Below are 26417 nucleotides of genomic sequence, written 5' to 3'. Positions count from 1 at the left end.
CTGATGGAAAAACTGACTAAGAGCCAACAAAATGCCTCAAGGCAAAGAAGGCAAACAGCCTGGAGATAATAATGCTCAGGAAATCTTTATCAAGAAGGATAAATATCTGATGGAAAGGTGTACAGAAGGAAGTGACAGACTCTTTTCAGTGAAAATGGAAATACTGGAAGTTTCACTTAAACCTGAGAAAGATGTTTTACTTTATGGGTGACCAGATGCAGGAACAGGATGCCCAGAGAGCTGTTCAAAAAACAGCTTCACAGAATCCTGGTCTGAGCAAAGAAGCTGGATGAGACAATATGCAGAAGTGCCTTCTAGCCTCAACTTCCCTGTAACTGTCATTTCTGAATCCTGTAGACAGCAACAGAAATCAACCCAAACATACTGACATTGTTTCCCAAGTTCACCAACTTCAGTTTGACATTCTGCAGTCCTCAGTCTCTCCTACAACTGCGAATTTACCTCCAGCTTCCTTTAAGAACAATACATGGTGCCAGTCTAAGATCTCATCTAGTCAAAGAAGGAAGAAGTCCGTAGAAGTTCAGGCAGATCTATTTTAAGTTTTCAGATTATACTGCAAGCTGGCTTCATCTGTGGGTGGATAAAGTTAAGAGCAATAATTATAAAATATCAACCAAGTAGGCTGGAAGTAGAGCTTCAGACTCTCAGTCTGGAGGAGTTGGAGAGGTGCCAGCCTCCCTTTCAGAGTAAGTGCTATGTAACAGCACTCCAGCAAACATCAAGTATTTATATTTGATCAGGTGCTAATAAGAAGTCTAAAAATTCACCAGGGTGGTAACTTGGAAGGAGAGGAGCATGCAAACCATAGTTTTCAGTTAGTAACCAGAAGTTTGCAGTAGTTTTAAAGTCCATCTCCATGAACCAGCAAATTCAAGGTACGCCTTTACTGAAGGCCTGGTATTCCACATCAGCTCTGGTATCTGCTTGATATACTACCTGTAAAACAGCCTTGAAGCTCCCATCAGCTGTATAGAGTTAACAGAGGCAGACAAAAGGGATGCAGAGTTTCCAAAAAGAAAAGCTGAGAAAGTTACAGGTAGCTGGCCACAAGTACAGTATCAGCAGTCAAAAATGTCTGAAAAAGGACAAATGAGTCTGAGTCCTCAGACAGGTGGAATATGAAAGCTTTTGGAGTCTTTGGCAAGAAATCAAGTTATGTGAATCAGGACTTTGGTCAGACAGCTGCCAGTCTCAAGGCAGACCATAGCAAGAATAGCCAACACCAGCATGTTAGGAGAGACTCTTAGATGTTACAAGTCTTGAGCAACCACAGCTAGATGACAGTGGAACTAAGTAACACAGAACACTTTCTTTCTAACTGCATAGCCTGGCATTTCCAAATCTTAGCAGCAGCCTACTAAATCTGCACAGCCTCAGGGGGGCTGCATCCAAGTCTTCACACAGCAAAATATAACCTACTTCTCGCCTCTGCTATAAACTCAGTAACCTATTAATACTGCCTTTTCTCATCATTGTCAAAGCATTTGTCCTGGTGCACAGAGCAGATTTTTTATCAAAAGTGACAAACTTGTGCACTAGAGTCAAGTAGTCATGTGCAAGCAGAACTTCCTTCTTTTCTAAAAAGTAAAAGGCAGAGAGAAATCCAGACACTTCCCCATTTGTCTTGCCATCCTCAGCAGTTGATCTGCTCTGAAAACAAGATCTCAGCTTGTATGTTTTTCAAAAGCTAAACTAGCAAGACTTCAGTTTTATAACTAACTCTACAACTAACCCTGCATGCAACTTGAGGGATTTTTTTCTTCTGCATGTTTCTCCTCTCACCTGATGTTAAAAAAACCCCAACCAAATAAAAGGAAAACATCTCAAAACACAACAAACATGGTAGCACTCAAGTTCAGCTTTAGCTGTCTCATCTGAACGCTAGCAAGGGTGAAGGAAGAATAAACTCAAAGACATTCATGGTGGTCAGGCGCCAAGACAATGTTTTATGCAATTAGACTTCAGAGGAACAGAAAGACCTTTATAGAAACACACAGCCAATATACAAGTGGTTTAGAAACAAGAATCTACAATTCAAGTGTTTCATGCTTCCTGTGGCATAACTGTGAAAATCAAGTACTTAGCTAAGATGTCCTTCTCATTTAAGAGGTAAGATGCTGTCAAAAGTCAAGGTGTTGTGATTCCTAAAACTACTGTCCACTACAAGTCAGGATGAAGACACTACTCGAGATAACAAAAGCTCTGCAACCCTCTTCCTAAGATTCAGAAAACTTGAGACTAAAAGATTTTCCTTCCCTTTCCAATGACCTAATGCTCTAGTAGCATTAGCCATCTGACCAGCAACCTAAAGTTTATGAGATTTTAAAGTTACACAGGATCTAAAGTAACTTTAAATTACTATATTATTATAATAATATAATAATAATATTTAAATATATTATTACATTATATTATTATTATATATTGTATATTATTTTCATATGTGAATCAAAATCCAAAAGGAGACACACAGGCAGGTGGTCCTGTTCCCCGGGTATCTCTGACTCAGGAGAAAGTGGTGCTCTTAATCAAAACAAATTAAGAAAAGCATGCTTTAAAGAATACCAAGCAGTGATGGCAGAGGTTCAGCCACTTCTATGCTATACATCAGTGGCAATAAAAATTGAAGCACCTTATGGTGCTTTAGTTCTGAACTTTCTCCACTCAGAGGATTTCAGTCTTAGGCACTTGTAGCTTGCAACAAATTTTAGGAAGTATTTGCTCAGAGAAAACATGAGGAACCCAGAAAAGGCAAATTATCCATTTCATGGTGATGGGCCAGCTATTGTCACTAGCCCTCTTCCCAAAAGGCTATCCTAGTACAGGTCTGGATAAAGACAGTTGTCCTTAAAGAACCTGACTCAAAGACACTTTGAAGCAGGAGACTTGGACCTTACCAATATCCACCAGATTCTCCCAAAAGGCCAGAGAAAAGATTAGAATAGCTCCAACTCAAGAATCAATAAATAACAAATGCAGAGCTTTAAGCCTAAGTCAGACTTGAATGCTGACCTCCCTTTGTTATTCAGTAATTGAAGTTACTTGGCACTACTAGTTGATTAGTGAGCCAGTCTCTCAAACACCACCAGAGATTAAGATTTTTAAGATTAACACTGGAAGTGTTCAAGGGCAGGCTGGATGGAGCTCTGAGCAACCAGGTCTAGTGAGAGGTGTCCCTGTTCATAGCATGGAGATTGAACAAGATCATTGAGCTCCCTTCCAACCCAAACCATTCCATGACTTCGAGACTGAGACATACAAACCACCCAAAAAGTGGTTTTACCTGTTTACTTCCACTTACCATACTCCCTCTATAGACTACTCAATACACAGTGTAAGCAGTGCCTTAAAGCTAGGAAAACCTGTTTATTGACTATTTTTTCTGAGGTGGGAAAGAAGTTACCACTTTTTTTTTCTTGCCAGCGTGTGAAATATTAAGCTGAAGAAGGGACATCTATTACACAGCAGAGCTGTTGATCTCCTTCCATCAAGAGGATAAGACAGTTTCTTTTCTGCTAATTCAGCTAGAAGGAAAAAATATATATATTCTCTTCCTACTAGATATCCTTCTATTCTGAAAAGATCATAGCCTAGTGCCATTTCCAGGTCAAGCACAGAACTGTTCTCAAGTCTAAACATCACCATAGCCACTTTTGCTCTGCCTTTTAGAGTACTTTTGTGCTGCCAAGCACCTAGAACAGAATGGTACTCCATACAGGGTACAGGAAGGTGGATTTCATTTCTATTGCTGATGGAAAAACTGGGCAAAAACTTTCCTACTTATGAGAAGTTAGCTGACCACAGCCTGAAGCTAGAGTTATTTCTGCACTTCTGCTCCCAAGCAATCGGGAATACCGATACACTTCTCAAAACCTCAAAGCAGTAAAGCAGAGAGAAGCTTGCTTGCACTCCAAAAGCAAACCAGTTCTCTAACACAACTGAGGAAAGACATTATAGGGTGTGAGATACTCCTCAGACCACTGCTTCTCACCAGCTATACAGCAGTGTGGACAGACTGTGTTAACAGCTGCAGCTCCTCAGCTGCAAGATTTGTGAAGGCAGCTGCCAATTTCTGTTCCTACAGGTTTGCCAAACAACAACCTAGTTACATGATTAAACCATCTCTCACAGACAAAAACCTCCACAATCCCTACCCCTGCCTTAGTCACATATCCTTTTCTCAGCAGGTCATCAAGTGACTAATTTGTTTGATGAAGGCCTAAGTTCCTGAAGAGAAGGTAAGCCTAGGTTCTCACTAGAGCAACAGTGGGCAAATGTTCAATAAGAGGACTCCTTACATGGGCAGGAAGAAGTGCTGAATACCTACATCACAGCTGCACACAGCAGATGGTGAAATATGGAAGAGGCCAGGCTACCTTGACTCACTCTCCTGTCGAACGGGGGTGTATTGGGCCAGGCACTGCCGACAGCCTCAAGGCTTTTGGAGCCGAGGGGATCAATCCTACCCAGAAGCAGCTCCATGTGCCCCAGGACAAGAACCACAGAAGAAGCACTTCTTGCCACCAGCAACACCTTGTATGCACAAACCAGCTGTGCCAGAACTGCTTTTGAGCCCACATCATCCCTTGCAGTCCTTGCTCCCAGGAAATTCTACCTTAAAAGTTTCAGGAAGACTTGTCTCCGGAGATGCCAAGTCCTTGCAAGCGTAGCTAATGTATCAGCAGTGCTGTATGGCCACTACTGAATTATCACCACAGGAAAGGCGCTTCACAGAGTTCGCTAGTGTCCTCTGACCACACGCCAAAGCTAGGGAAGGAAAAACAGCCATAGATACTCCTGCAGAGCACCCTGTCTGTATTAGTGCCGGGAAGAAGCGAGCAGGAGTTCAGCCTGGAAAGGACAAGCTGATGATAAGGAAACAATGCCAGCTCCAAGCCTTCCCTGTGAGGGCAACAGGAAGGAGAGAGCAAAGGAGCTGCAGCAATGCCTGAAAAATTTACACCTATCTGCAGACCGTATGAGTCACAGGCAGACACAGTAAATAAAACACTGCCTCTGGCCAGCCTCCTGTGCCGGCGCGACCACCGGTGTCCCAGCCGGCCCCTCGCAGCAAGGGACACGATCCTTCCCCCCCGGAGCCGCTCTGGGCTCTTGCCATGGATGTCAGCAGCGCCCAGGGCTTCATCGAGAAGCCGGGGAAAGGGATGTGTCAGGGAAACACACACAATCCTTTTCCCAGCTCTCCTTCAACACCAGAGGTCCCCTCAAACGCCGCGGCCCCTCTCCCCGGGCCATACCTTGTCGGCGATGCTGCGGGGCAGGAGCAGGTCGGGGCTGGGAGTGAGCGCCGGCCCCATCTCCTCGCTGCTGGACGTGGCCAGGGGATGCGGCATCTCCCGCAGCGACTTGGGCCCGGAGGACGGGAGGGGCTTAGGGGCGCCCGCCGCGCCGCCCGACATCGCGCCGGGGCCGGGCAGCGCCGGAGGCAGGGAGGGAGGAGGGAGCGGAGGCCGCGCCGCCCGGGCGAGAGGCTGCGGGGCCGCGGGCAGGGCAGGGCAGGGCAGGGCCGGCCCCAGCGCCGCGACACGGGGACACGCAGGAGGCGGCGGCGGAGGAGGAGGAGCGCGCGCGGCATCCGCCTGCGCCACCGCCCGCCCCTTCCCCAGGGAACGGCCCTGGCACCTGCCGCCCCGCCCGCGCCGCCGCCGAGCGCGCACGCTGCCCCGGCAGCCACAGGCCTCAGGGCGGGCGTCGGGACCTGCGGAGCCCCGGGCGGGCCAGGGGCAGCCGGGGATGGCGGAGCCCCGGGCCGAGCCGGGGGAGGCACCGAGCGGCCCCGACGTGACCCCGGGCCGCGGCGATGTCGCCGCACGCTGTCGAACGGCGGGTAAAGCAATCCAGCTCCTCGACTTTTCCAGCCTCGCCGACGTCAAACTAGGCTCGTGTCGGAAGGGAAATTTGTACAGGGGCGGGTTGCGGTGCGGGAGCGAGCCCAGGCCGGCCCGGGAGGGACCAGGCCCGGCTTCCGGGACTCCGCACGGCCGGAGGGCCCCGCAGGCCGAGACGCGGAGGGGCACCGCACGCAGGGCCTGCCTGGAAACATCCTTCCATTGGTGCTATGTGCCTGCTTTTGCCGCAGAGAGCTCACGCTGAGACATCTCATATTGCTGTAGAATGTTTCATCGTGCTGAAACGGTGCATCAGGACCTCTAGAAGCGAGCCGTGCAAATCTGTCTAACAGCGTGTATCCATTACAAAAATTCAGTGATCTATCCACATTTAACAAGCATGGGAAAAGTGTTCATGATGGCAGGATAACCCATAATTAGGAGAAAAATCATAGTTTGGTCTAAGATGTTTCCTGAGCAGGTAAAGTAGCTAAATCTGATGGATAAATTACCTTTTCCAAACAATTTGCTCAGCACTAATTACACATGATAGAGTAACATGCTACTGGGGAAAATGATGTATAAGACTACCACAATCCCTTCCAGCTACAGATAGATATATGAAGATAAACATAGTTACGTGACAAGATAAAGACTTGGATGCTGTAAACATGTCAGTTGTGTTTAATTTTTCCTGGGGAGCACAGGCCATTGAAATCAAAAGGGCAGCACTAATACCTAAAGTTAAGCTATTAAGATTTACAGGTGTCACTGCCAGGTGCCACATGGCAGGACAAGGATGACAGCACAACACTGGACTGTCATTGCAAAAAGAAATGCTGTGTATCACAGGGAAGAAATATGGGGGAAAAAAATCAATCCTTACTATAAATAACTACTCAATATTATATAATGTTTGAACTCCAGCAGAGATCAAAAGTCCAAAATAAGCGCCAGGCCCCAGTGAGAATGCAGCCATGAAATATTCCTTCTTCATTACACTTCATTACACTTTTTATTACAATTATCTCTGTTATCTGTTTCTGCCATATCATCCTTAACTCAGTTCATCTGACATAGAATACTTAGAAACTTTTTCAAATAACTAACTGGATCAGTATATGCAACATGCAGAAATATTTGTGCACTTGTGAATACAAGTAAGCTGAAATCTGGTTAGAAGAAGTTCAGAAGACATTAGTGGAAGAGCTGTTACACAGGAAAATTACAAACTTGCTGATTATTATGGTGATATTCCTAAATTCTGGCTGTGAAAGTTATATTAAATTTCAGAATTCCAACACCATAGCATGCTGTAAAGTCAAGCTGGCTAACTGTTGACACTAAGTCAACACTGAAATGTAATTTATGATAACAACATACTTTTTTAAAAACCCTAAAAAACAGGGTAAGCAATCTAACCTTTAACTGTCTTAATGACTAATGACAGATGTCTTTCATCCTCTGATTTTGGTGAGTACCAAATCTGCAAAGATTTGTACAGACAGTAATCTAGGTTTAATGGTGATACATATCTTAGGTAGCAAATGTAAACTGATACTAAGAAACAGGAAGAAGACCAAATGGGGTGGAGCTCTGAGTGACCTGGTCTAGGGAAGGCTCCCTGCCTATGACAGGGAGGTTGGAACTGGATGATTTTTAAAGTCCCTTTCAACCCAAACCATTCTATGTTCTATTAGAAGAGTTAAAAAATCATAAATCATACCTTAAAATAGATTAAACTTACTTTAAATGTGTAATCTTAAAAATCAGTACAACTGTCTGGCCTTTGCTGTATTCTCTGCTAGTTCATATCACAGACTAGGGTGAGCTTTTATCTTCTTCAGCTATAATGGAAACCCATTTCTACTTTTTTTTAACATGGAAGATGACCATATTATGTAGTTGATTTCAAGAACTGGAACTTCAAAAAGAAGATGGAACTTTGAATCTGAAATTAAAGTTAGGAGCAAATTCTTATAACTTGATTAGAACTAGTCACACAATATGAACAAGGGTCTAAAGAACTCCAAATCTATTGTGCATGAAATGAAACAGAAGAAAAAGATGTGTTATGTAGCTGACTTCTTGTAGGAATTGTTTTCTACCCTCAAATAGGAACCTCTAAATGTGTCAGCATGTGGTCATCTGGCTCCAACAGCAGGCACAAGAGGTACTGACAAAAACTGAGGAAGTGTCTATTTTTCTAGTACTAGCAGTGAAATAAATAAATGTCTTAATTCTGCTAGGAAATTATGAGTGATTAAAAACATGGTTATGTATCTCTTTCCACTGTGGTGGTTTAATTTTACGACCATAATATTTTCCTTGATTTTTTTTTTTAAATTTTTTTGTTGTTGTTGTTGTTAAACATCAACCAAGTTAAAACCATTCAGCACATGAAACACACAACCAGAGTATAAAATACACGGTGAAAGCCAAAATCAGTGGCAGGCTGAAAAGAGACTGCTACTTAATGCCCACATCAAGATAGCCCAAGTTAACTTGAAAAAACTAGCATGCTCTCCTAGCAAAATCTTAACTATTTATTATGTTTGCATCATTTCAGCTCAGAAGCAGGATGAAATAGAGAGGTGTAATACTAACTTGGCAAGAAGAGAAATGTTCAGTTTGGGGATCAAGAATCTCACCAATGCAAGACAAATGTCATCAGTTTCACATGCTCTTCCTGGAAAAAAGAGTTCTGTCTGCATCACTGAAATCAAAGTCCTGCAGGCTACCTCTTTGGATTGTTTACTAGGATAAACAGGGAGAGGAAGGATCCACAGATGATGTGCAGGACACCTATTTACAGATTAAAGGATGGCACCTATCTTGCATTGCTGTTCTGATCTGGAGTGCCAGTTACCCCAGGAATACCACCCGGGATGTTTTTATAACGGCAGATGGCTTTTTAAGTGTTCAGTGTAAGCCTGAGAGGGACTGTCAGTTGTCTCTTAACATTCTTTTTGTAATGCATCTTTATCTTCTTGTCCAGATAAGGCATAAAATGGCCACAGGGTTTACAATGACTATCAGGAGGCTAAGTTCACATTGTATTTATTTACTAGACCAGACATGTAAAGCCGACCTGTTTTTCATCAAGTATTCTATTTAAAGATAAAATTCTAGGATTCTCAATAGCATACTCCAGACAGTACAAACAATAAGGTAGGCTTGAGGCCACAGAGGTACTGGCAGGCTTGGCTGATTATACAGGTCAAGGGCAGTAAAATTTTTTCTCTGCTGTCAACAGCCTCTCCTCAGCTGCTTTGTTTTTTCCCCACTATGGTCTTTTTTGGCAAGGATAATATTTTGTGTCTGCCTGCACATAGGCACACATGAAACTACTACAGAACAAGACCATTCTAGAAGATGTAAAACACCCAAAAATCCAGCTCTCTTTTCAGAAAGAGTCCTTCCTTCCATATGCTACTAGACCTCATGTCTTGTACTGCAGAGTTTGGAGAGGGCAGGCTTTTGACTCCATCATGTTAAATCTTACGCATGTACTCAGTGACTCTCTAGAAATAGGATTGGTTTCAAGTCATGAGCACACAACACTTGTGTTAAGATATAATGGTTTGTTCCTTTCCCTCTGTCTGGCTTTAAAGAATGTTATTTTCCCAGGTTATTCCTTCCCCTTTTCCTGTCAATCCCAATGTATCATTGCCAGCCTCCTTCCCTGAATCCTGCCTGCCATTCGGCCACCCTCCTCTGCTTCTAGAAAGTTCGAGTAAGGGTGTCGAGTGATAGGACAGGAACGGGGGAATTCCCCTCCCCTACTCTCCCATTGGATCCCTGGACTCTCCTTCCTACCCTTACCCACTCCCACATTGTCCCTTATTGGTTGAAGGTTCCGCCCCTCCTGCTGTATCCCCCCTCTGTTTATAAGTTGTTGTAATCTTTGTCCTGGGGGTCAGTTGGAGCAGCTCTCTTGAGGGTAGTAACTCTCGTTGAGGGGTGTAATAAAGGTCTTGGATTTCGCCCTCTGACGGAGCCCGACTCCTTCCTCCACCAGCGTTGCAAGCCTCTCCCACACAAAGGGAAAGGATTCCTTAGCTGCCCCTCACGTTCTTGGATCCTGAGGAGTGTCCCCTGCATGTCTGCAGTGTCGGGCTAGCCTGGGTGGATAGAGGCTTTGCTCTCTGTGAGAGACACTGTGACACACTTGTGCATTCATGCACACATGTAAGATAATGCTGCATCAAAAGCCTTCAAATCTGTCAAGTTTTATGGGGGTGCCATAAACAGGATTGTGGAAACAAAGGACACTTGTGATACAAAGTGGAAGTCTGAGCTAAAGGGCTATAAAATTAAAAATCAAAAATCCAATCAAGGAGAAGACTGTAACTATGGATACAGTATCTTTACACAATGGGATATGTAAACCCCAATCTAAAATGCTTAAAGACTCTTCAAGACGCATTTTATTTGTTTGAAGGGTTTTTTTGTGACACACACAATAAATAGAGAAAGGGACTGTTAGGGATGGATACGTATGAATAGCACTGCCATACAAAAATAAAAACAGTACTCTGGAAGATCTTGGTTCAACACAAGGAAACATCATGCATGTACTATTTTCACTTAGGGGGAAAAGAACCCAACATGTAAATCACTCTTCTACTTCAACCTGTAGTAACTAGAACTGCCCATGGTCATTCTGAAATCACAGAATGACTAGGTTGGAAGAGACCTTTAAGATCATTGAGTCCAACCCATGCCCTAACACCTCAACTAAACCATGGCACCGAGTGCCACATCCAGCCTATTCTGAAACACATCCAGGGATGGTGACTCCATCACTTCCCAGGCAGACCATTCCAGTACTTTATCACTCTTTCCATAAAATTTTTTTTCCTACTATCCAACCTAAATATTTCCATTGCCACAACTTAAGACTGTATCCTCTTATTCTGTCAGTTGCTACCTGGAGAAAGAGACCAATCCCCATCTGTTAGTAGACATCCAGTGCAGTGCTCCAGCTATATGAATAGTCTCACCGTGTTTTCATGTTGCCATTTATATTCATTCAGAACTACATTCAATTTAACACAGATTTTGTTTATATAATGGGATACAGAGGTCCCTCTACTCCAAGATGATGAGAACAGCCAGGCTGAAAAACAGCATTTTATTGCCTGAAGGAAGAGCATGGCAAGATTTATGAGGCAGTGTTCAAGAACAGCCTCCTTTTGAACTGAAGATTTTATAAAGGGTCTCCCGAAGACATGCTATAAATGTTTTAGTTTACATTTATTTGCTTATCCTGAACAAGAAGGAATTTCAGGCAAAAGCATTCTGACACATCAGAGATTAGATATCATTCGTCTAAAGGGTTACATTTCTTCCTGTTTCTGCATCTTTCATTGATGTGAAACTCCTTCCAAAGCCAAGGGAAGCCTCATTTGACTTGAAGCATGATCATGTTTTTGTAGAGATGCTCGAAGTTACTACTATGATCAGCATTCACCACACTTGTACAGAAATGAAGAATTAGTCCCAGCTTTTCTTCACCTGAGTTTCCTTCCTGATGACTCTTCCTCTTTGCCCTGCTGCTTCTTCTTTCTCTATTTTCCTTTCCTGATCCCCAAACAAGGACTTGATCCCCAAAATTAGTGACAAGGTCACTAATTAATCATTCTTACTACAGTTAGCTGTGTAAAGAAGAACGCAGCAGCTAGGCCTGTCTACCTCAAACTGCAGCTTTTTAGAATCACTTATATCCTCAGGCCTGGAATGACATCACAGGGAACTGAACCAGTTAGGATTATTAGTTTGGTGTTACCCCTTCACGTAGAGGGGTAACAAGTTGTGACGTGGGTGTGAACCCTCACAGAGGACAAGCAGGCAGGAGCAGGGTTAAACATGGAAAGCTCCTTTATTTTTCTCTGACTCCATTACTTATATACACTTTTTACAGAGGCCCAGGATTGGCCCAAGGAGGTTATAACCTCATGACCTGATTGGTCACTCTTACTTTCAATCAAGTTCTCCTCTCAGAGAACAACTATGCAAAACACATAGATAAATTCTAAAAATACATATAGTTTACACAAAGCAGTGTGAGAATCAGACTGCAAAGATTCAAACACTTGAAAGCAAGAAAATCAGGGGCGACAGTTTGGATGCTGTGCTGCTCTTCACTCACCCTACTTCTCAGCAGTTAACGATTACAAGTGAGGTGTCTAGATAAAATGGTCTGCAAATCATCCAAGGGATAATTAAAAGGGAAAAAAAACAGCACATACGACATTTCTAAAGGCAGAACGAGTAATAACAAAATAAAACAAAACAAAAAACAGTATCAGAATCAGGAGGGCAGGTGCTCAGTCAGCTGTTCATGCAAAGAGAACAGTTGACAATACAAGTATGTGGGAATGGTAGCAGTGTTTGCTTCCCACAGTATTAATCAACAGGGCTTTAAAGCAAACACAAAACTCCCTGAGATTGTCTGCTGGTTTGGGTACAGGCACACACACAACCCTACACAAATGCACACTCTCACACAGAGACACACTGCTTTTACCAGGTCAACAATCCAGGTAAATAAATTCTACATCTGGACATTACAAGTTTCCAGACACAAATTTGTTGAGTTTTAAAAATGTCAAACACTTTGTGAGTCTTTGAACAGTATAAATGGAAGAACAGACAGCATACTTGGTTAGCAGAATATTGCCTATCTTATAGAATCCATGTGTATAATATTAAGGCATATAATTTTAAGATAAATTAACACATTATTATAGATGCTGGCAAGATTTTTATGTATTTTGTACACTGTCAAAAATGTAATTTATTTCTTTATGATCAGTAAAGCTGGTTGCAGCAGATCTTAAGAAATTGTTAATTGCCTTCAATACTTCTGTATATATGTAGTTGTCCAAGCTAATGAATTAGTGTGACATTCAGCACCATGTATAGTCTGTGTGTATTGTTACCAATATAAATAATTACATTATGACTAAATCAACAGTTTTTAGTAAGCTCTTTTTCCACTTTAGGCCTGAAGAATGAGGAGGTTATGGACTTCTAGTATTTGATGAAAAAGAAAGCAGATGAAAAAAATGCCCTTCAGCATACAGGTTTGACTACCAGATCCAATATCACTGTCATTATTGCTGTAAGGGTCACTAGTAAGGGTCAGAAGTACCTGTTACATACACCATCAAAACCTTAATATTAAAAATTTTAATATCCTGCAGTAAAAGCATATGTACATAGACATCTTGAACTAAGTCATAAAAAAGTAACTGATTTCTGTTCTCATCCTTAGATTCAAGTAAAGATGAAAAAGGGTCTTTATTTCATGTAAATTGTTTAGTGCCTTAAAAACCCCTGCATATAAAACTGAAGTAAACAATGTTACTGATTTTTGGCTACAGAGAGGTCAGCATTGGCACCACCTGTTTGTAATCTTCAAATTATTTATTTAGAGCAGTCCTTAATAATTTTTATTTATGTTAAAACTACAGCCGCTACTCAGGTTTGATTCAAATGAGTATTTTAACCACAAGGACATAAAAAGTCTCAGATTGCTGCTTTAAGACTAAGGTTTATTCTCCAGATCAGACCGGATCACTTAATCAGATACACTCATCTATACAGTTTTTACCTGACATTTCAAAAGCAAACTATGCGTTGGTTCCATGAACAAACCTCTCTGGAATTCATGCCAAATATTGCTGCGGTGTTCAAACACAACCTGCACGGCAGAGATTTAAAGAAAAAAAAAATTAAAAAGGGACAGGTTAAGAGGACACAACCTCAAGTTGCGTCTGGGGAGGTTCTTCCCTGAAAGAGCGATCAGACTTTGGAATGAGTTGCCCAGGAAGTGTGGAGCCAGTGTCCCTGGAGGGGTTAACCAATGAATGGATGCAGCACTCAGCGCCACGCTCTGGTTGATAGGGCGGTGTTGGGTCACAGCTGCGACTCCATGATCTCGGAGGTCTTTTTCAACCTGATTCCGTGACCCGTTCCCTTCCACTTGTGGCGTTTCTTTTCTATTTAACAGCGAGGCTGCCTGGAGTCCTCATAGTGTGGCCCTCGCGTGAATTCCTCGCGCCTGCTGCCGTTCCCAGGCGGATGGATGCCCAGGGCAGGAGCAGACACCGGCAGACGCGGCCTTTCCGCCGAAGGCAGCACTGGGCCCGGCCGGCCGCGCCTCTCCCGCACACCGTGACGTGACCCGGCCCTTCCGGCCGCGGGGCGCAGGCGCGGGGCGCGGGCGGGAAGGGGCGGGGCGAGGCGCGGCCGCCGTCGCGCGGTGCGAGCGTCACGAGCGTCAGGAGCGTCAGGAGCGGGGGCGGCGCGGGCGCGCTGCGGGAAAAGGGAGCGGGGAAGGGCCGCGCCCTCGGGCAGGTGGGTGCGGGCAGGAGCCCCAGCCAGGCCGGCCGGGCTGAGGCACAGCATCCCCGCCAGGCGGGGGAGAGAGAGCCAGGGAGGCAGTCCGTCCCCTGTGGGCGGGAAGGAAGAGAAGGGCGGGAGAGCCCATTCCCGAGCCGCGGCGGGGGGAGGCGGGCATCGGCGGGAGCGGGTCGGGCCAGGCCAGCCGTGGCTCCTGGGGAAACCCGTCCCGACTGCTGTCACTGCGCATAATTAATACTGCCACTGAGTTATTAATTCACCGCCGCGCTGCTGCTCAGGGACCTGCAGGTCCAGGGCGTAGCAATGGGCCGGTCTCCTGTGGAAGTGTGACTGACCTGTGCTTCACGTTCCCTGCAGGATTCAGCATTCCATCCCTCGGCTCCGCGTGGCCGAGCCAGAGCTCTTCGCGCTGCACTTACAGCCTGGCACCTTGATGGAAACAGATGTTGATGGTGGTCCGAGGTGACGTATGCCCGAGGAGCAGGCCTTCTTTCTTGTTTTGCCACAGCTGCAGCCAACTTTGTCTAGCCTTGTCTCTAGGATTTAAATTGCCTCTCCACAAACAATCAATTTTTCTTGAGTTAGAGCCTAAAGTGGGTTCTTTCAAGACTTCAGCTTTTAATGACTACGAAGATTTGATTCTTAAGTGTAGTCTGAGATACCTTATCAGGAAGAAGTTAAGTTGGGAAAATGAGTGTATGACTCTAATTATATATATTATTTTTACTGGAACAGAAATCGCAAGAAATTACTATTGCTTCATCTAATAGAAATGACTAGAATCTGAAAAAAAGCATTGATCACAACCCTTGGTATTTGAAGCCAAAAGTTTCGGTCAGAACAATAAAAAGTGCATAATACCTTTTAAACAACACACATGCCCTGTTCGGCGTGTGCTTTCTAACAGTTGCCATATTTATGAAGTCTCTAACAAATTTAATTCCAAGCTCTTCTTTTAAGGGAGTATGTTTGTCTTACATTGTGCCTGTTTTGCAGATATTTGTGGGGGTTAAAAGATTTGAACTCCAGCTGAATAAAACAAGGGCTGAAAATTGAAGGATGGCAGCAAATCCTTCAGGACAAGGTAGGTTTTAATCTAAGTATTCAAGGGAAAAGACTATGCAAAATATCAGTGAAGTCACCATAACTGTATTTTTATGGAAAGATGAAGAAGGGAAAGAGGGGCTGAAAGCAGCAGAAGGGCAGCAATTCTTCTAGAACAAGATACACACACATTTAATGGTTGAAAAAGACCACTAATGGCTGGGAAGCTCTGAATTACTGAGCATAACGTTGTGCTTGGGGTTAGGAAGTACCTACCATGCCTGTGGTACAGTGATCATTTCCTGAAGCTTATTTCAGACACTTACTTGGCATTGAACATGATTGGTAGCTATTGCATTCAACATCAGAGAACAGCCAGAAGTAAAATACATTCCATGTCATGTTGGGAACAGCAAGACCCCAACAATAAGTATCTGTTACAGGCAGCAAGTGGCCAGGCATAGGAGAAAAAGCCAATTAAAGCCATAATGTTAACTGCGATGAAGTGTTCCTTTATGCCAGGATGCATCTCAATTGCATCCTTAAAGTAATAAAAATCTCAGAAATGGTCCATCTATCCAGGCAATGCCTGTGCTTTAGAGGGGCCTAAGGGTCTGGGGGTGTCGCCAATAAATTTGAAGGAGGATCTTAAATCGCCCTCTAGAGGTGCTTTTTGGAAACCTTAGGAGAACTCCGAGGCTTTTCTTACATGGAAGCGCTGGGGAAAAAGCTTCTCAGGTATGGCTCTTCCCTTACTTGGTTGTGAGAAATGAATTCTGGGCTCAGTTTCCCAGCTAGTGGAGAGTTTTTGCAGACATCTGTTTGTGTCTACCTCAAGCGCACCTGCAAACCTGGATGTTGCTGGATGATACTTCAGGGGGTGTATGACTCGTGTGGGTCCAAAACACAGATTTTACTTGCTACATGATGAAAAGGATGTAGTTTCTTGAATGCTTAGTGAGATTTTTGTGAGATGTTGCCAGAAGAGTACTGCCGATTGCAGAGCTGCCTGTTTGCAAATTTTAACTCTGTGAAGGTTTTTGGTACATAATGATAAATCTTGCTTTTATTCTGTGAATACCAAATCAGCATCATTGCAAGGAATAGAACCTTGTCATAGAGAGTTAAAAACTGCTTTTTCTTAAATATGTTGGTTTACTGAGGGATGGGATTTTAGTGCCAGAATACCTTTGCTTCCCTCCTGACTCCAGAGTCTAATAATTTAATAGAGCCTTGGAATCTTTTATTTGACATATCCTTTACAGACTTATTAAAGGAACCATGTAGTTATATGAAAGTCATTTGCCCTAAGTAGACAAGAAACATTGTCAAATTTAATTACCAAATAATCCTATAAATAGTACAACTACGAAAGTTAGAAGGGAACAAGTAAATATAAACAACAGTTCAGGGCTTCTGTCTTGGCTAGATGGAGTCTAGTGAAAAAGGACTGTGATAAACCCTGCGTTTTTAGCATGTCTCATGGCACATGTATTAGTACTGTTCAAGCAATGCTTCACTTGGACAGAAGGAATAGAAGTTTACTGAAATGCTCACTGGAAGGGTTATGAATGGTTCCACTTACTCAGGCAGAGCTGTAAGGATGAATTAAACATTAGCCTTCTACATAGGTAGACTGTGATGGGAATTCTTTGTACCGAATTACTGCTTTTCCTTTGATTGCTATCACATATTTTCTTAGGAGTAAATTTGAGTTTTCCATTGATTACCGACTTGGACTATAAAAGTTAAGATTTTGTGGACCAGAGTTTTATTCATTGGCCTCTTAGAAAAGCACTCTTGGTAGTGAGCTGCGTGTTAGTGCTGAAAAACCAAAAAGAATTGAATGGAAAATCTTATTTCAGTTCATTAGTACCACATGGAACTGATAGCATGAGACTGACTGTGGCATTTAAAAGCAATGGAAGATCTTCCTGCATGCTGTGCATTGTCCACCAGATGAGCTCATTGACCAGAGTGATACACTTTGAGAGGTGGAAATCAGCTTCTGAATTACAGCAAGCACTTCTGGGTGCTCAGGAATACACTTCTCCTACCACAGTACTTCACACACAGTACTTAGGCAACATGCATTCATCAGGCTGCTCTTGCATAATGCTTTTGCTTTGCATAATGCACGGCCAGAGCATACACTGTAACTGAATTGACTACTTTGTATGTGAGTCCTCCTAGACAAATCCCTCTGACATGAGAGATGTAACTGCTCAGGACATTTAGAATTCTCCTTTTGGTCCCCAAAGGTGGAAAAAAAACCGATTCTGCTTCACGCAGGGCTGAACTGTTCAGAAAGTCAGAATTCTGGTATGTTGGAAGAAGAAGCTCTTGAAATATGAACAGAGTTCTGAGTTTCAGGCTGTAGCAATTCTAGAGTCTCTTTATATCCTGAAAATCGTTTATCTTTTTGGTCTAAAGGTATGTGGAGGCATTCACATACCACAGTCTAAGCAGCTAGATTTGGCACTCTGTTCACCGAATCTGGAAAGGAAGATTGTGCTGTTCTGCATTGAATTATGTGAATTACATTGAAATCTAAACATTTTGCTCTTCCCCATCTGAGTCTGATCTGTGTGTAAGCATAGTACTTGAGAACTTCGCAGCCATAAAGCTGTCAATTACTTATATTCAGCTATGTATGTAGCTGTTTTCTGAAGGCACAGTCAAAGTACTAATGTATTTTTAAGTAATTCAACTTAATTTACTGAATAACCAGTACACCTTTTGTTTCATTGTCACACAAATTGTATGAAAGCATATCCAGATGTAAATTGTTACTGAGAATGTTGGCATGCAGCAGACTATTAGATGTTGTTTTGAGATGCCAGTCATCAGGACATCAAATATAATTACTCCATTTTTTTTTGAAAGTGATGTGTTTTTAATAAGGTCTTTAGATTCTGCTTTTTAAGAGGGTTCTGCCTCACTTGATGACTGCTGCCATTTATAGAAACATGCACTTCAGTAAAGAAATTGCTTTAAATCCTTTCTGAATTGAGCGGGCAGGACAAAATGCAATGCCTTTCAGTGCTCAGATCTTTGAGCTGACATACAGCTTTGAAAACATTTTCTGAGTAAAAGTATATCTTGGACACAAAGTATTAGAGGGCTATTTAGTGCTGTTACACAACTATGGACAAATGATAAATAGTACATCTTGGAAAAAACTTAAATGTGTTGTGAATTTGAAGCAACAAATCAAGGAAAGAAATCAAGGAAAGATAATCAATGAAAAGCAAAAAATTAAATATAGATAAAGGTAATGTGTAGGATTAGTTAGAAGAAGGATTAGCTTTCTGTGTAGGATTAGTTAGAAGAACTGACTGACATAGGTAATAGAGAGGGTGGTGGATAAGATGTTGAGATTAGGTTAAAGAGAGAGGCTTGCTGTGAGCTCTTAAAGCTGTCAGTATCACTCAGCAAGGTTTCCGCTTTCTCTGGCTTTCTGCTTTTCATGTGCAGAAAATAAGTGCAAGTAATCTTTCCAGTCCCGTGCAGATACAATGCTTGATGTCAGAAATAAAGGTGTCAGAAGGGTTTAAATTTTAAATGTCCTGAATCTGCTACATTAGAGAGCAATCTGATGATCTAGGTGCTAATTTTGACATCTGACACTGCCATTAATCTGTTTAGCTGCCTTGAACAGATCATTTTGTGTCAGGACTCATGTCAGCAAAGCGGAGAAAAATACTAATAAACTGCAATATTCAAACTGTTCAAACTCAAAATATTAGTGCAACTCAGCCTAGTGAAGGGAAATCTCAATTTAAAGCTCTGCTAGGAAGTTCCTGTGTTTGAAAATCTGCACTCACTTTCACAGATGAGAATCTGATATGTACTAAGGATGGCTTTTGATATTCACGTATCCACGTTTTTACGACTAGAAAGCAGAACAGACAAATCTGCAGATGAAAAATTACTCTTATCTATAATTGAAGAGGGAAACTTCTGTAGGAGTTTCAGGCTGGACTTTACGAAAGCATTTTGGGTTCCACAACAGGGAATTTAAATTAAATTCTTACTTATGTACTGCCAGATACAGTTAATTAATTTCTAAGGGTGCCAGAATTTCTCTGTGAAATGCATATCTCATGTTCCACCCCCTCTGTTGTTAACCTTTAAATGAACAGGCTTTACTTTGCATGTTGACAAAATTTACCTGTGGGAACCTCACATAGTTCAGCTGAGGAGTAGTAACATGTACCTGTTGAATGTGCTCCTCCATTTTGTTAAACAGACTTTTTTCTCCTTACCAACAGCAAACTCTCGTAAGCAACTTTATCAGCACAGCAGAATCAGAACACAGCACAGAAGTGCTGATGGTAACTGTCTGAACTCTAGTGCAAAACACTACTTTTAAAAAACCCAACCAAGAAACAATCAAACAAAAAACACACCACAAAGCTCTTAGTAGAGGTATAAGAGAAGAAAAAATACTTGGCTTTCTTCTGAATACCTCTGGAGTTTCTTCCACAAGGTACTGTAACAAGACTCAAAATAGAAGACAGAATCTTCGGTAGTTTCTGATCACAGTTTAAAAACAGCATTTAAAATGTGTTAGGCTTTTCTGAATCATACCATCTGCTTCGTGATAAATTTAAGCATATTTAATCTTTATTTTTTTAGATCACAAACATATATTAAAAAATGATCTCCTTTTTCTTTCCTTAATCATAATATCTTCTGAATTCCAAGGATGCATTTAAATTTATGCAGTTCAGGATAAGGAAGGAGTATTAGAAGCTGAGTAATATGTCAAGTATAAAGGTTTTTGGATTAAAATTTTGTAGAATGAGGATACAAACATGGTTATTTTAGATCAGACCCTCTAAGAGATGATTCAGTCATCCACACATTGTTTAGCTGCAGCTCAGAAATAATAAATCATAGCTTGTTGGCAAGATTTGTCAGCCCTTGTATGTCAGCTTTGTTTTAAGGTTTCAGATTCATTGCAATTGCAAAGTCTTCAAAAAAAGATAGTGTAGAATACCTGAAGAGCAGAGAAGCATCAAAGGCCTGAATCAATACTCTTATCAAACAGCGTTTAAGTGAAGCTAATACCACATGGGAAGGAGAGATTAGTGGACAGAAAAATACCAGTTAATTAAGTGTAACTGAAAATCTCATTAGCAAATGTCAAAAGTTTTGTGGGTGATCTTGCACAAAACCATAGTACAATAAAATCAAAAGACTGTGCTCCTTTTGAGAACTCTTGAGACACTGAAGTTCATGGGTGTGTACGTTAGGCATGGTAGAAGAAAAAGGTGAGAGAGTGATAGCAAGGCAGTACAGATTTTTGTGCAAACTGTTATGTGGAGTTGAAGGTTTCTCTCTGGTAATTGTCTCCTTCACTAAGCCATGCAGATGAAAGGAATACTGGATTATGTAATTGAGCATCAGCACAAGGTCTATCAGAGAGGATGAACTTTGAGTGCAGCTGCTGAAAATAAATCATTTTACCTTGACATTCTAATACTCTCCTTAAGAGTTACCATGTGTGGCCTTCCTAATGACTTGTGGGCTACCATATTTTAGTGCTGTCACTAAGACAGTTTTCAGGGCAGGAGCACACCATACAGCAATTTCCAGTGGGAATCTTGGACTTTTTGTATGGAGAAAATAAAGGAGAACTTGACTTTTCTTTTTATGGTGGTGTCATAGCTTGTTGTCTATAGAACAGCAGCAAATCAGAGATTCAGAAAGCGTGTATTTCTGGCATGAGGAGTGTCCTGAGTGGCGCACAGAGGTGTGTAAGAGTCAGCTCTGGAGCCATTGTCCTCAGCTGGGCTGTTCAGGCACAGCTGGGCAACAGCAGGGACTTGTGTGTCTGGTTTGTTTGAGGGCTGCAGTGAGATCTTTTATTATATGAGCCCTGTGTAGGTACAGGAGTTTTGCCATGCTTGCGTTTAGAAGGAAGCTTTGAAAAATACATAGATAGCAGATTTTAGGCATTTTTAAAATTTTCTCAAGTCACGCTACTTCCTGACACCTTCTCTAGTATTCGAGGTCTGTTTGGAAGAATGATGAAAGCAAATGGAGGCCACGTTTTTATATTGTGTACAGACAGTTTAATGGTTTAATTTCACTTCTTTATTCCAGCATTTGCTTATACTCAGAATAAGGGTAGTTTATATAGGACACAGTATATTTAAACTTTTCTACATAGATGGAATGAAAGATGTTTGTATAAACACATGTGCAAGCTTAGTGATTTGCCCATTCTTCTGTGTTATATATATAATGCTGTGTTACAGTTTGAGTTCACTGACATGAGAAATTAAGCCCCGTGTGTATATTATTCCATTGTTACTGTTGAGTTGAACGTTCAGTGATTATATTTTAAATTTAGAACCGGGTAAGTTTACTTTTTTTTTTTTTTTTTTTTTTTTTTTTTTTTTTTTTAAGGTAGCTATTTTATCATAAACCTTGATTGTAGCTCCAGAGCTGGCTTGGGAAAGGGGTAGGAGCTAACTTGAGTTAAAAGCCTCTATTTTAAAATGTATTGATATGCATGATAGCTTATAGAAGCTATTGCATGCCGAAAAATGAGGCCTATTTAATAATAGTCTTTTCAAATGGGATCTTTGAAATGGGATCTTTGAAGATCAGTGTATTCATCTTAGAGTAATTTTCTACAGGGACTTCTAATTCCACAGGGTTAGAGTTGGGCCTCAGAAATCAAATAAATATCTCTAATATTTTTCTGTCATTCTCACCAGGTTTCCAGAATAAAAATAGGGTTGCAATCCTGGCAGAACTAGACAAGGAGAAGAGAAAGTTACTTATGCAAAACCAGTCTTCCACAAATCACCCTGGAGCCAGGTATTTTATGTTCTTAGACATGTTTGGACATCACTGATTACATCAAGGAAAAAAGCCAAATAGCTAGTGAGCTTGTAAGCTTATATAAATACTTAACAGAAGTGTTTTCTGACCATCCTTAATAACAAGGCAGAGGGACATTGCATTTTAGGAACATATTAGTATTTAAAATTGTTTACATAGCATGAATTTTGGCTTATATAATTTCCATTTGAGAATGAGAGAAGCAGATATGCTTACTCAAGTGTACTAAAGTCTACCATAAAGAAAACTCAGGAAGCAGACACTGGGGAAACATTTAATTATTAAGCTGAAATGCTCCGGGGAATGGAAGTAGCAGACCATTAGGTTCAGATTTCTGTGTGCTTAGAGAAGAACAGTTGGCACAGGAGTGAGTTATTCTTGAAACTCCCTATGTGCAAGACAAAGCCAGTTTATGTTACAGCAGATAATCCTGTAAAAGATGCTGTGTTGTAGGGATGATTCTACACCATAAAGGGCAATAATCTAATCTGAGTTGAAGGGCTGTTACTGGGATTTCTCCCATACAAGACAAGAAAATCAGATTTTTGTCATAAATTAGAAACTAGAAAATCACACAGCAATTTATGTGGAGAAATTGAGCTCCTCAAACTCTGGGTTTAGTGTGAAGTGAATGCAGTGCCACATTCTAGACACAGTGTAACCCGCAATGCCTCTACAGGAGTCAAATACTCTGACTACAGTCTGAGTGCTGCCCGTGTCTTTTTTTCAAAGAGATTCCATGGCACTTTTAATTCCTTCATAATGTCAAAAAACATGCAGAATACTTGAAATTGCCTGATGTAGCTTCTAAGTGAGGTAAGAAACTATTAATAATAACTGTATGTAGTTATTATTTGAGGAAAATTGTTGGAAAGAAAATCAGAATATCATACTGTTACGTACAACTCCTGACTCCTGGCAGCAATGTTTCTGTGCTTCATTTTAAGTCTGACAGAGCTTCAGGGAGTGCTTTGTGCTCTCTTTTTTTCTTTTAGGAACTATAACACTATATTCCAGTGAGCAGAATTAGAATTTTCTAGTTTTGAAGGTGGACATGGGTGGAATCTACAATGCAGCAATCAGACTCTCTGCTTTGGTATGGTGGGCTGATGTGTGATTTTTGACAAGCTGATAGTTTTTTGATGTTGTGCCAAAGATCACAGAATTGTCAGAATTGAGACCATAAAAATTGTGCAAACTTGATCACAAGAGCTTGATGCAGAGCAGTGGTAGAAACAGCGTGAGGGTGAATGAGTTAATTGATTTCCGGCCTTGGCATGTGAAAATCCTGTGTTCAAGAACAGAAGATGTCTTTTGAAAAATATCAGCTTATGTTGGAACCTTAAGCATATCTACAGAAATCATATTGAAAAGTTAGAGGGTACAGATTAAATGCAAATTAAATACCTCTAAAATCACTGAAAATAACTGTGTTTTAAATAAACAGAGTAGTACTCTTCTTCAGCAGTGAAACTTAATACTTGCCATAAGCAAAAAATTTTCTGAATTGTTAAGGTTTTGTTATGCATTTAGGCATAGATGTGGCTGCAAATCTTTTCATGAGCATGACTGCTTCTCAAAAACTGATTTACTAAATCAGCTGTTGACATTGAAACTGCTGGTAAAATTCAGTTGATGAATTTGCTCAGAATCCTTGTTATCTGTACTTATGTCTTTGTGATGGGTAGCAGCAGGGTTTTCAGCAGCAGCCTCCAGTGGCAATTTCAGAGGTAGCTGAGAATTGTATTGCAATACAGTTCTAATGGCAGCCCTCACCTGATTTCCATGTTACTTATATAGAGTTGGGGGTGCTTTTTATGTCTTCTTTTTGGTTTAAGAAGGCAGACAAGTCCTAAGGTATAAAAGACAAGAAAAATCATCAGTAAATTTTATTTTGAAACCTTATACTGCCTGAGATAGATAAGCTAAATCAGTTTTAGGTACTCCAAGCTGTCAAGGGATCATTATTTCAGTTAACATCAGTAGGAAGCTCCCTTATTGTAGGTAGCAAACTGCTTCCCTCCCACCGAAGACCTGGTCTTATACTGAAGTTTGCAGAGCTCTTGTTAGTGCTTCTGTTTGTCACAGTTGTTCAGAATAGTCACTTGGTGACTGATAATGGTGAAAGCACAAAGCTGCTTTAGAAATTCCTTGCATTGTCTAACACTGCACCACAGTGGTTTCATTAACTTCAGTGGGACTCAACCCATGGGCAAAATCCACAATAGGCTTCAGGTTTAGTTTGGCAGGAGTTGTTTGTGATGGCTTAAATGATACAGCTGTGTCTACCCTTTTTTCTTTTATATTTACAAATAGTAATTCCAAACAGTAGCTGACAATTGTCAAGCCATGAGTGAAATGAGAGTTCAGGAAGTCCTGGTATCCATGGCTAAAATGGCAAGAACACATGTTTTGGCCGTGGTCAGTGTCATACCATCTTGTTCTTTCTTGCAGCATTGCACTTGCAAGATCACCTCTGAATAAGGATTTCCGTGATCATGCTGAGCAACAGCACATTGCAGCACAGCAGAAGGCTGCACTGCAGGTGAGCTGATGCAGTCAGAGTTCAGCTTGGCTCTGTTTTAGATGTGCATCCCTTCAGAAAGCAGCCATGCTCCTAGAGATATTGAAAAGCCCCTTTTAGGCATTAGGTATCTCAAATTTCTGTATTTGTCATAAGTGAAGTCTCTTTTGTTATGATGAAACATGTCCTTGGGCATGGAGAGCTCTACCCAGCCCCACAGCCATCTCTTTGTGTTTCTGTTGAACTCCCTGAGCTCAGAAAGCTCCCCTTGGACTGCTGGCCCTGCAGGCAGTTCACTGTGCCGGTTAGCCTTGATCACTCCAAAGGCCCATTGCAGGTTCAGGCTAAATTTGAGATTCACTAGGGTTCTTCCCCAGTGGTGGAGGGAGGGAATATGCAGAATATCTAACTTGCTGGAGTCCGGCCTTTGAACTGGGAAAGGGCATGTAGGATTTCACAAAGGTGTTCCTGAGCCATACGGCAGCTGCCTCCCTCAGGTGAACAAGCATATATCTATATCACATGAACAGAATCCTGGTGTCCCATGTTTGGGAGTGTGTCTGGTGGCACTCCATGTAGCAGCTCTCCTAAACCAAGATTGGAAGCTGGTTATGGAAGGGAGGGGAAGTGGAAACATAGGGTCTAGGCAAAGAAGAGGAACCAGGAGTTGATTTTCCCCCACCTCCATGGGGTTAGCTGGAAAGAACAGCAGAGGATGTCCAAGTTAATTGTCTTGATGGGCCCTGTTCTGATGGGGCTGATCTAAAATGCTGGGTTTGGATTAGACTATGAGAATTAAGGAGCAAACTGGGAGAAATAAATAATTAATGCTGCAGAAACCATGAAATTTAAATCATGTCAGTGCTGCAGGGAGTTATGCTTTAACAAATGCTTTTCTCTTTCCAGCACGCACATGCACACTCCTCAGGATACTTCATAACTCAAGACTCTGCATTTGGAAATCTTATTCTTCCTGTCTTACCTCGACTTGAGGCAGAATAAGGAATGTTCTTTGTCTCAGAAATTCAAGATCTGATTTTTGTCCATAGCAGGAGCTATCTGATCTTTTAATTTCTTTAAGTATCTTAAAACCTACTTTTTTTCACGTTTTTTGCAAATGCCATTCAGGAGTGTGAGCTCTAGTCATGGGGAAATAGTGTTGAAAATTTTTTACCCTGTATTTCTGTTCCTCTGTTGGGTCAAAGTCAAATGCAACACTTTTCTTGGAGTTTGAAGTGCACAGGGTTTGCTCTTCCCTGTTTCAGTGCTTCCTTTAAATAAATGTCCAAACCAGAGTCACATTAGATGCACAATCTGTTTCTTTTTATTATGTACAGATATGATTTTTGTAATGAATAATGAAAAACATTTCTGTCCATCAAAACAGACACGAATTTGTCAAAATGCATCAGCCAGTCTTCCTCCCTCACCCTCTCCTATGCAGGAACATTTCTAGTGTACTGTTTGCCATTGTAGCACCTTCTTGTGTCAAGCCCTTAGTTACAGTGTGCCTGCCTCTTACCTTGTTTTGTGAAATACGAAAATACATTAAAGTGGGGAAAAAAGCAAATGTTTCTAACAGTCTTTTTACAGACAAAAAGTTCTCCACACATTTCAAATGGAAAGTGTTCTTCAAAGACAATTCCTTTTAAAAGGTCAAATTTTTCTAGTCATGTCTTTTTCAAGACTCAGTGTGTTTTATTTTTCACTTTTTTCCTTGGTGTTTTTTATCTGCGATAAACAAT

The 26417-nt window shown here is 41.6% G+C and overlaps 2 protein-coding genes across 4 annotated transcripts in view; one reads left to right on the top strand and one right to left on the bottom strand.

Moving 5' to 3' along the window:
- Positions 1 to 13989, bottom strand: part of SNX30 (sorting nexin family member 30) — a gene marked incomplete at its 5' end in the record, with an annotated part of 56377 nt that extends 42388 nt beyond the window's left edge. The window contains one exon of one of the 3 annotated variants that reach the window (XM_083882864.1): positions 13492 to 13989. In XM_083882864.1, coding sequence (XP_083738990.1) covers positions 13492 to 13527 — 36 coding nt within the window. Of the gene's footprint in view, positions 1 to 5279; positions 5442 to 13491 lie in introns of those variants that run through there. The other 2 variants (XM_083882865.1, XM_083882863.1) reach the window with 2 other exon arrangements.
- Positions 13990 to 14138: 149 nt separating this feature from the next.
- On the top strand, positions 14139 to 25967 carry INIP (INTS3 and NABP interacting protein). Its single transcript, XM_083882862.1, has 6 exons — positions 14139 to 14237; positions 14601 to 14705; positions 15240 to 15327; positions 22022 to 22124; positions 24603 to 24693; positions 25579 to 25967. Exons 3-6 carry the CDS (start codon positions 15303 to 15305, stop codon positions 25672 to 25674), a joined length of 315 nt encoding a protein of 104 aa, XP_083738988.1. The 5' UTR covers positions 14139 to 14237; positions 14601 to 14705; positions 15240 to 15302; the 3' UTR covers positions 25675 to 25967.
- The last annotated feature ends 450 nt before the right edge of the window (positions 25968 to 26417 follow it).

This window comes from Zosterops lateralis (genome assembly GCF_965231275.1).
Source record: "Zosterops lateralis genome assembly, chromosome: Z".
Lineage (NCBI taxonomy): Eukaryota > Metazoa > Chordata > Aves > Passeriformes > Zosteropidae > Zosterops > Zosterops lateralis.
This window is presented reverse-complemented; position numbering and strand designations above follow the sequence as displayed.

Excerpts from the sequence above, each read along its gene's own strand:
- INIP (XM_083882862.1), top strand. The coding sequence starts at position 15,303 with ATGGCAGCAAATCCTTCAGGACAAG. Across the intron at positions 15,328-22,021 it reads AGCAAATCCTTCAGGACAAG|GTTTCCAGAATAAAAATAGG; the intron begins GTAGGTTTTAAT and ends CATTCTCACCAG. Across the intron at positions 22,125-24,602 it reads ACAAATCACCCTGGAGCCAG|CATTGCACTTGCAAGATCAC; the intron begins GTATTTTATGTT and ends TCTTTCTTGCAG.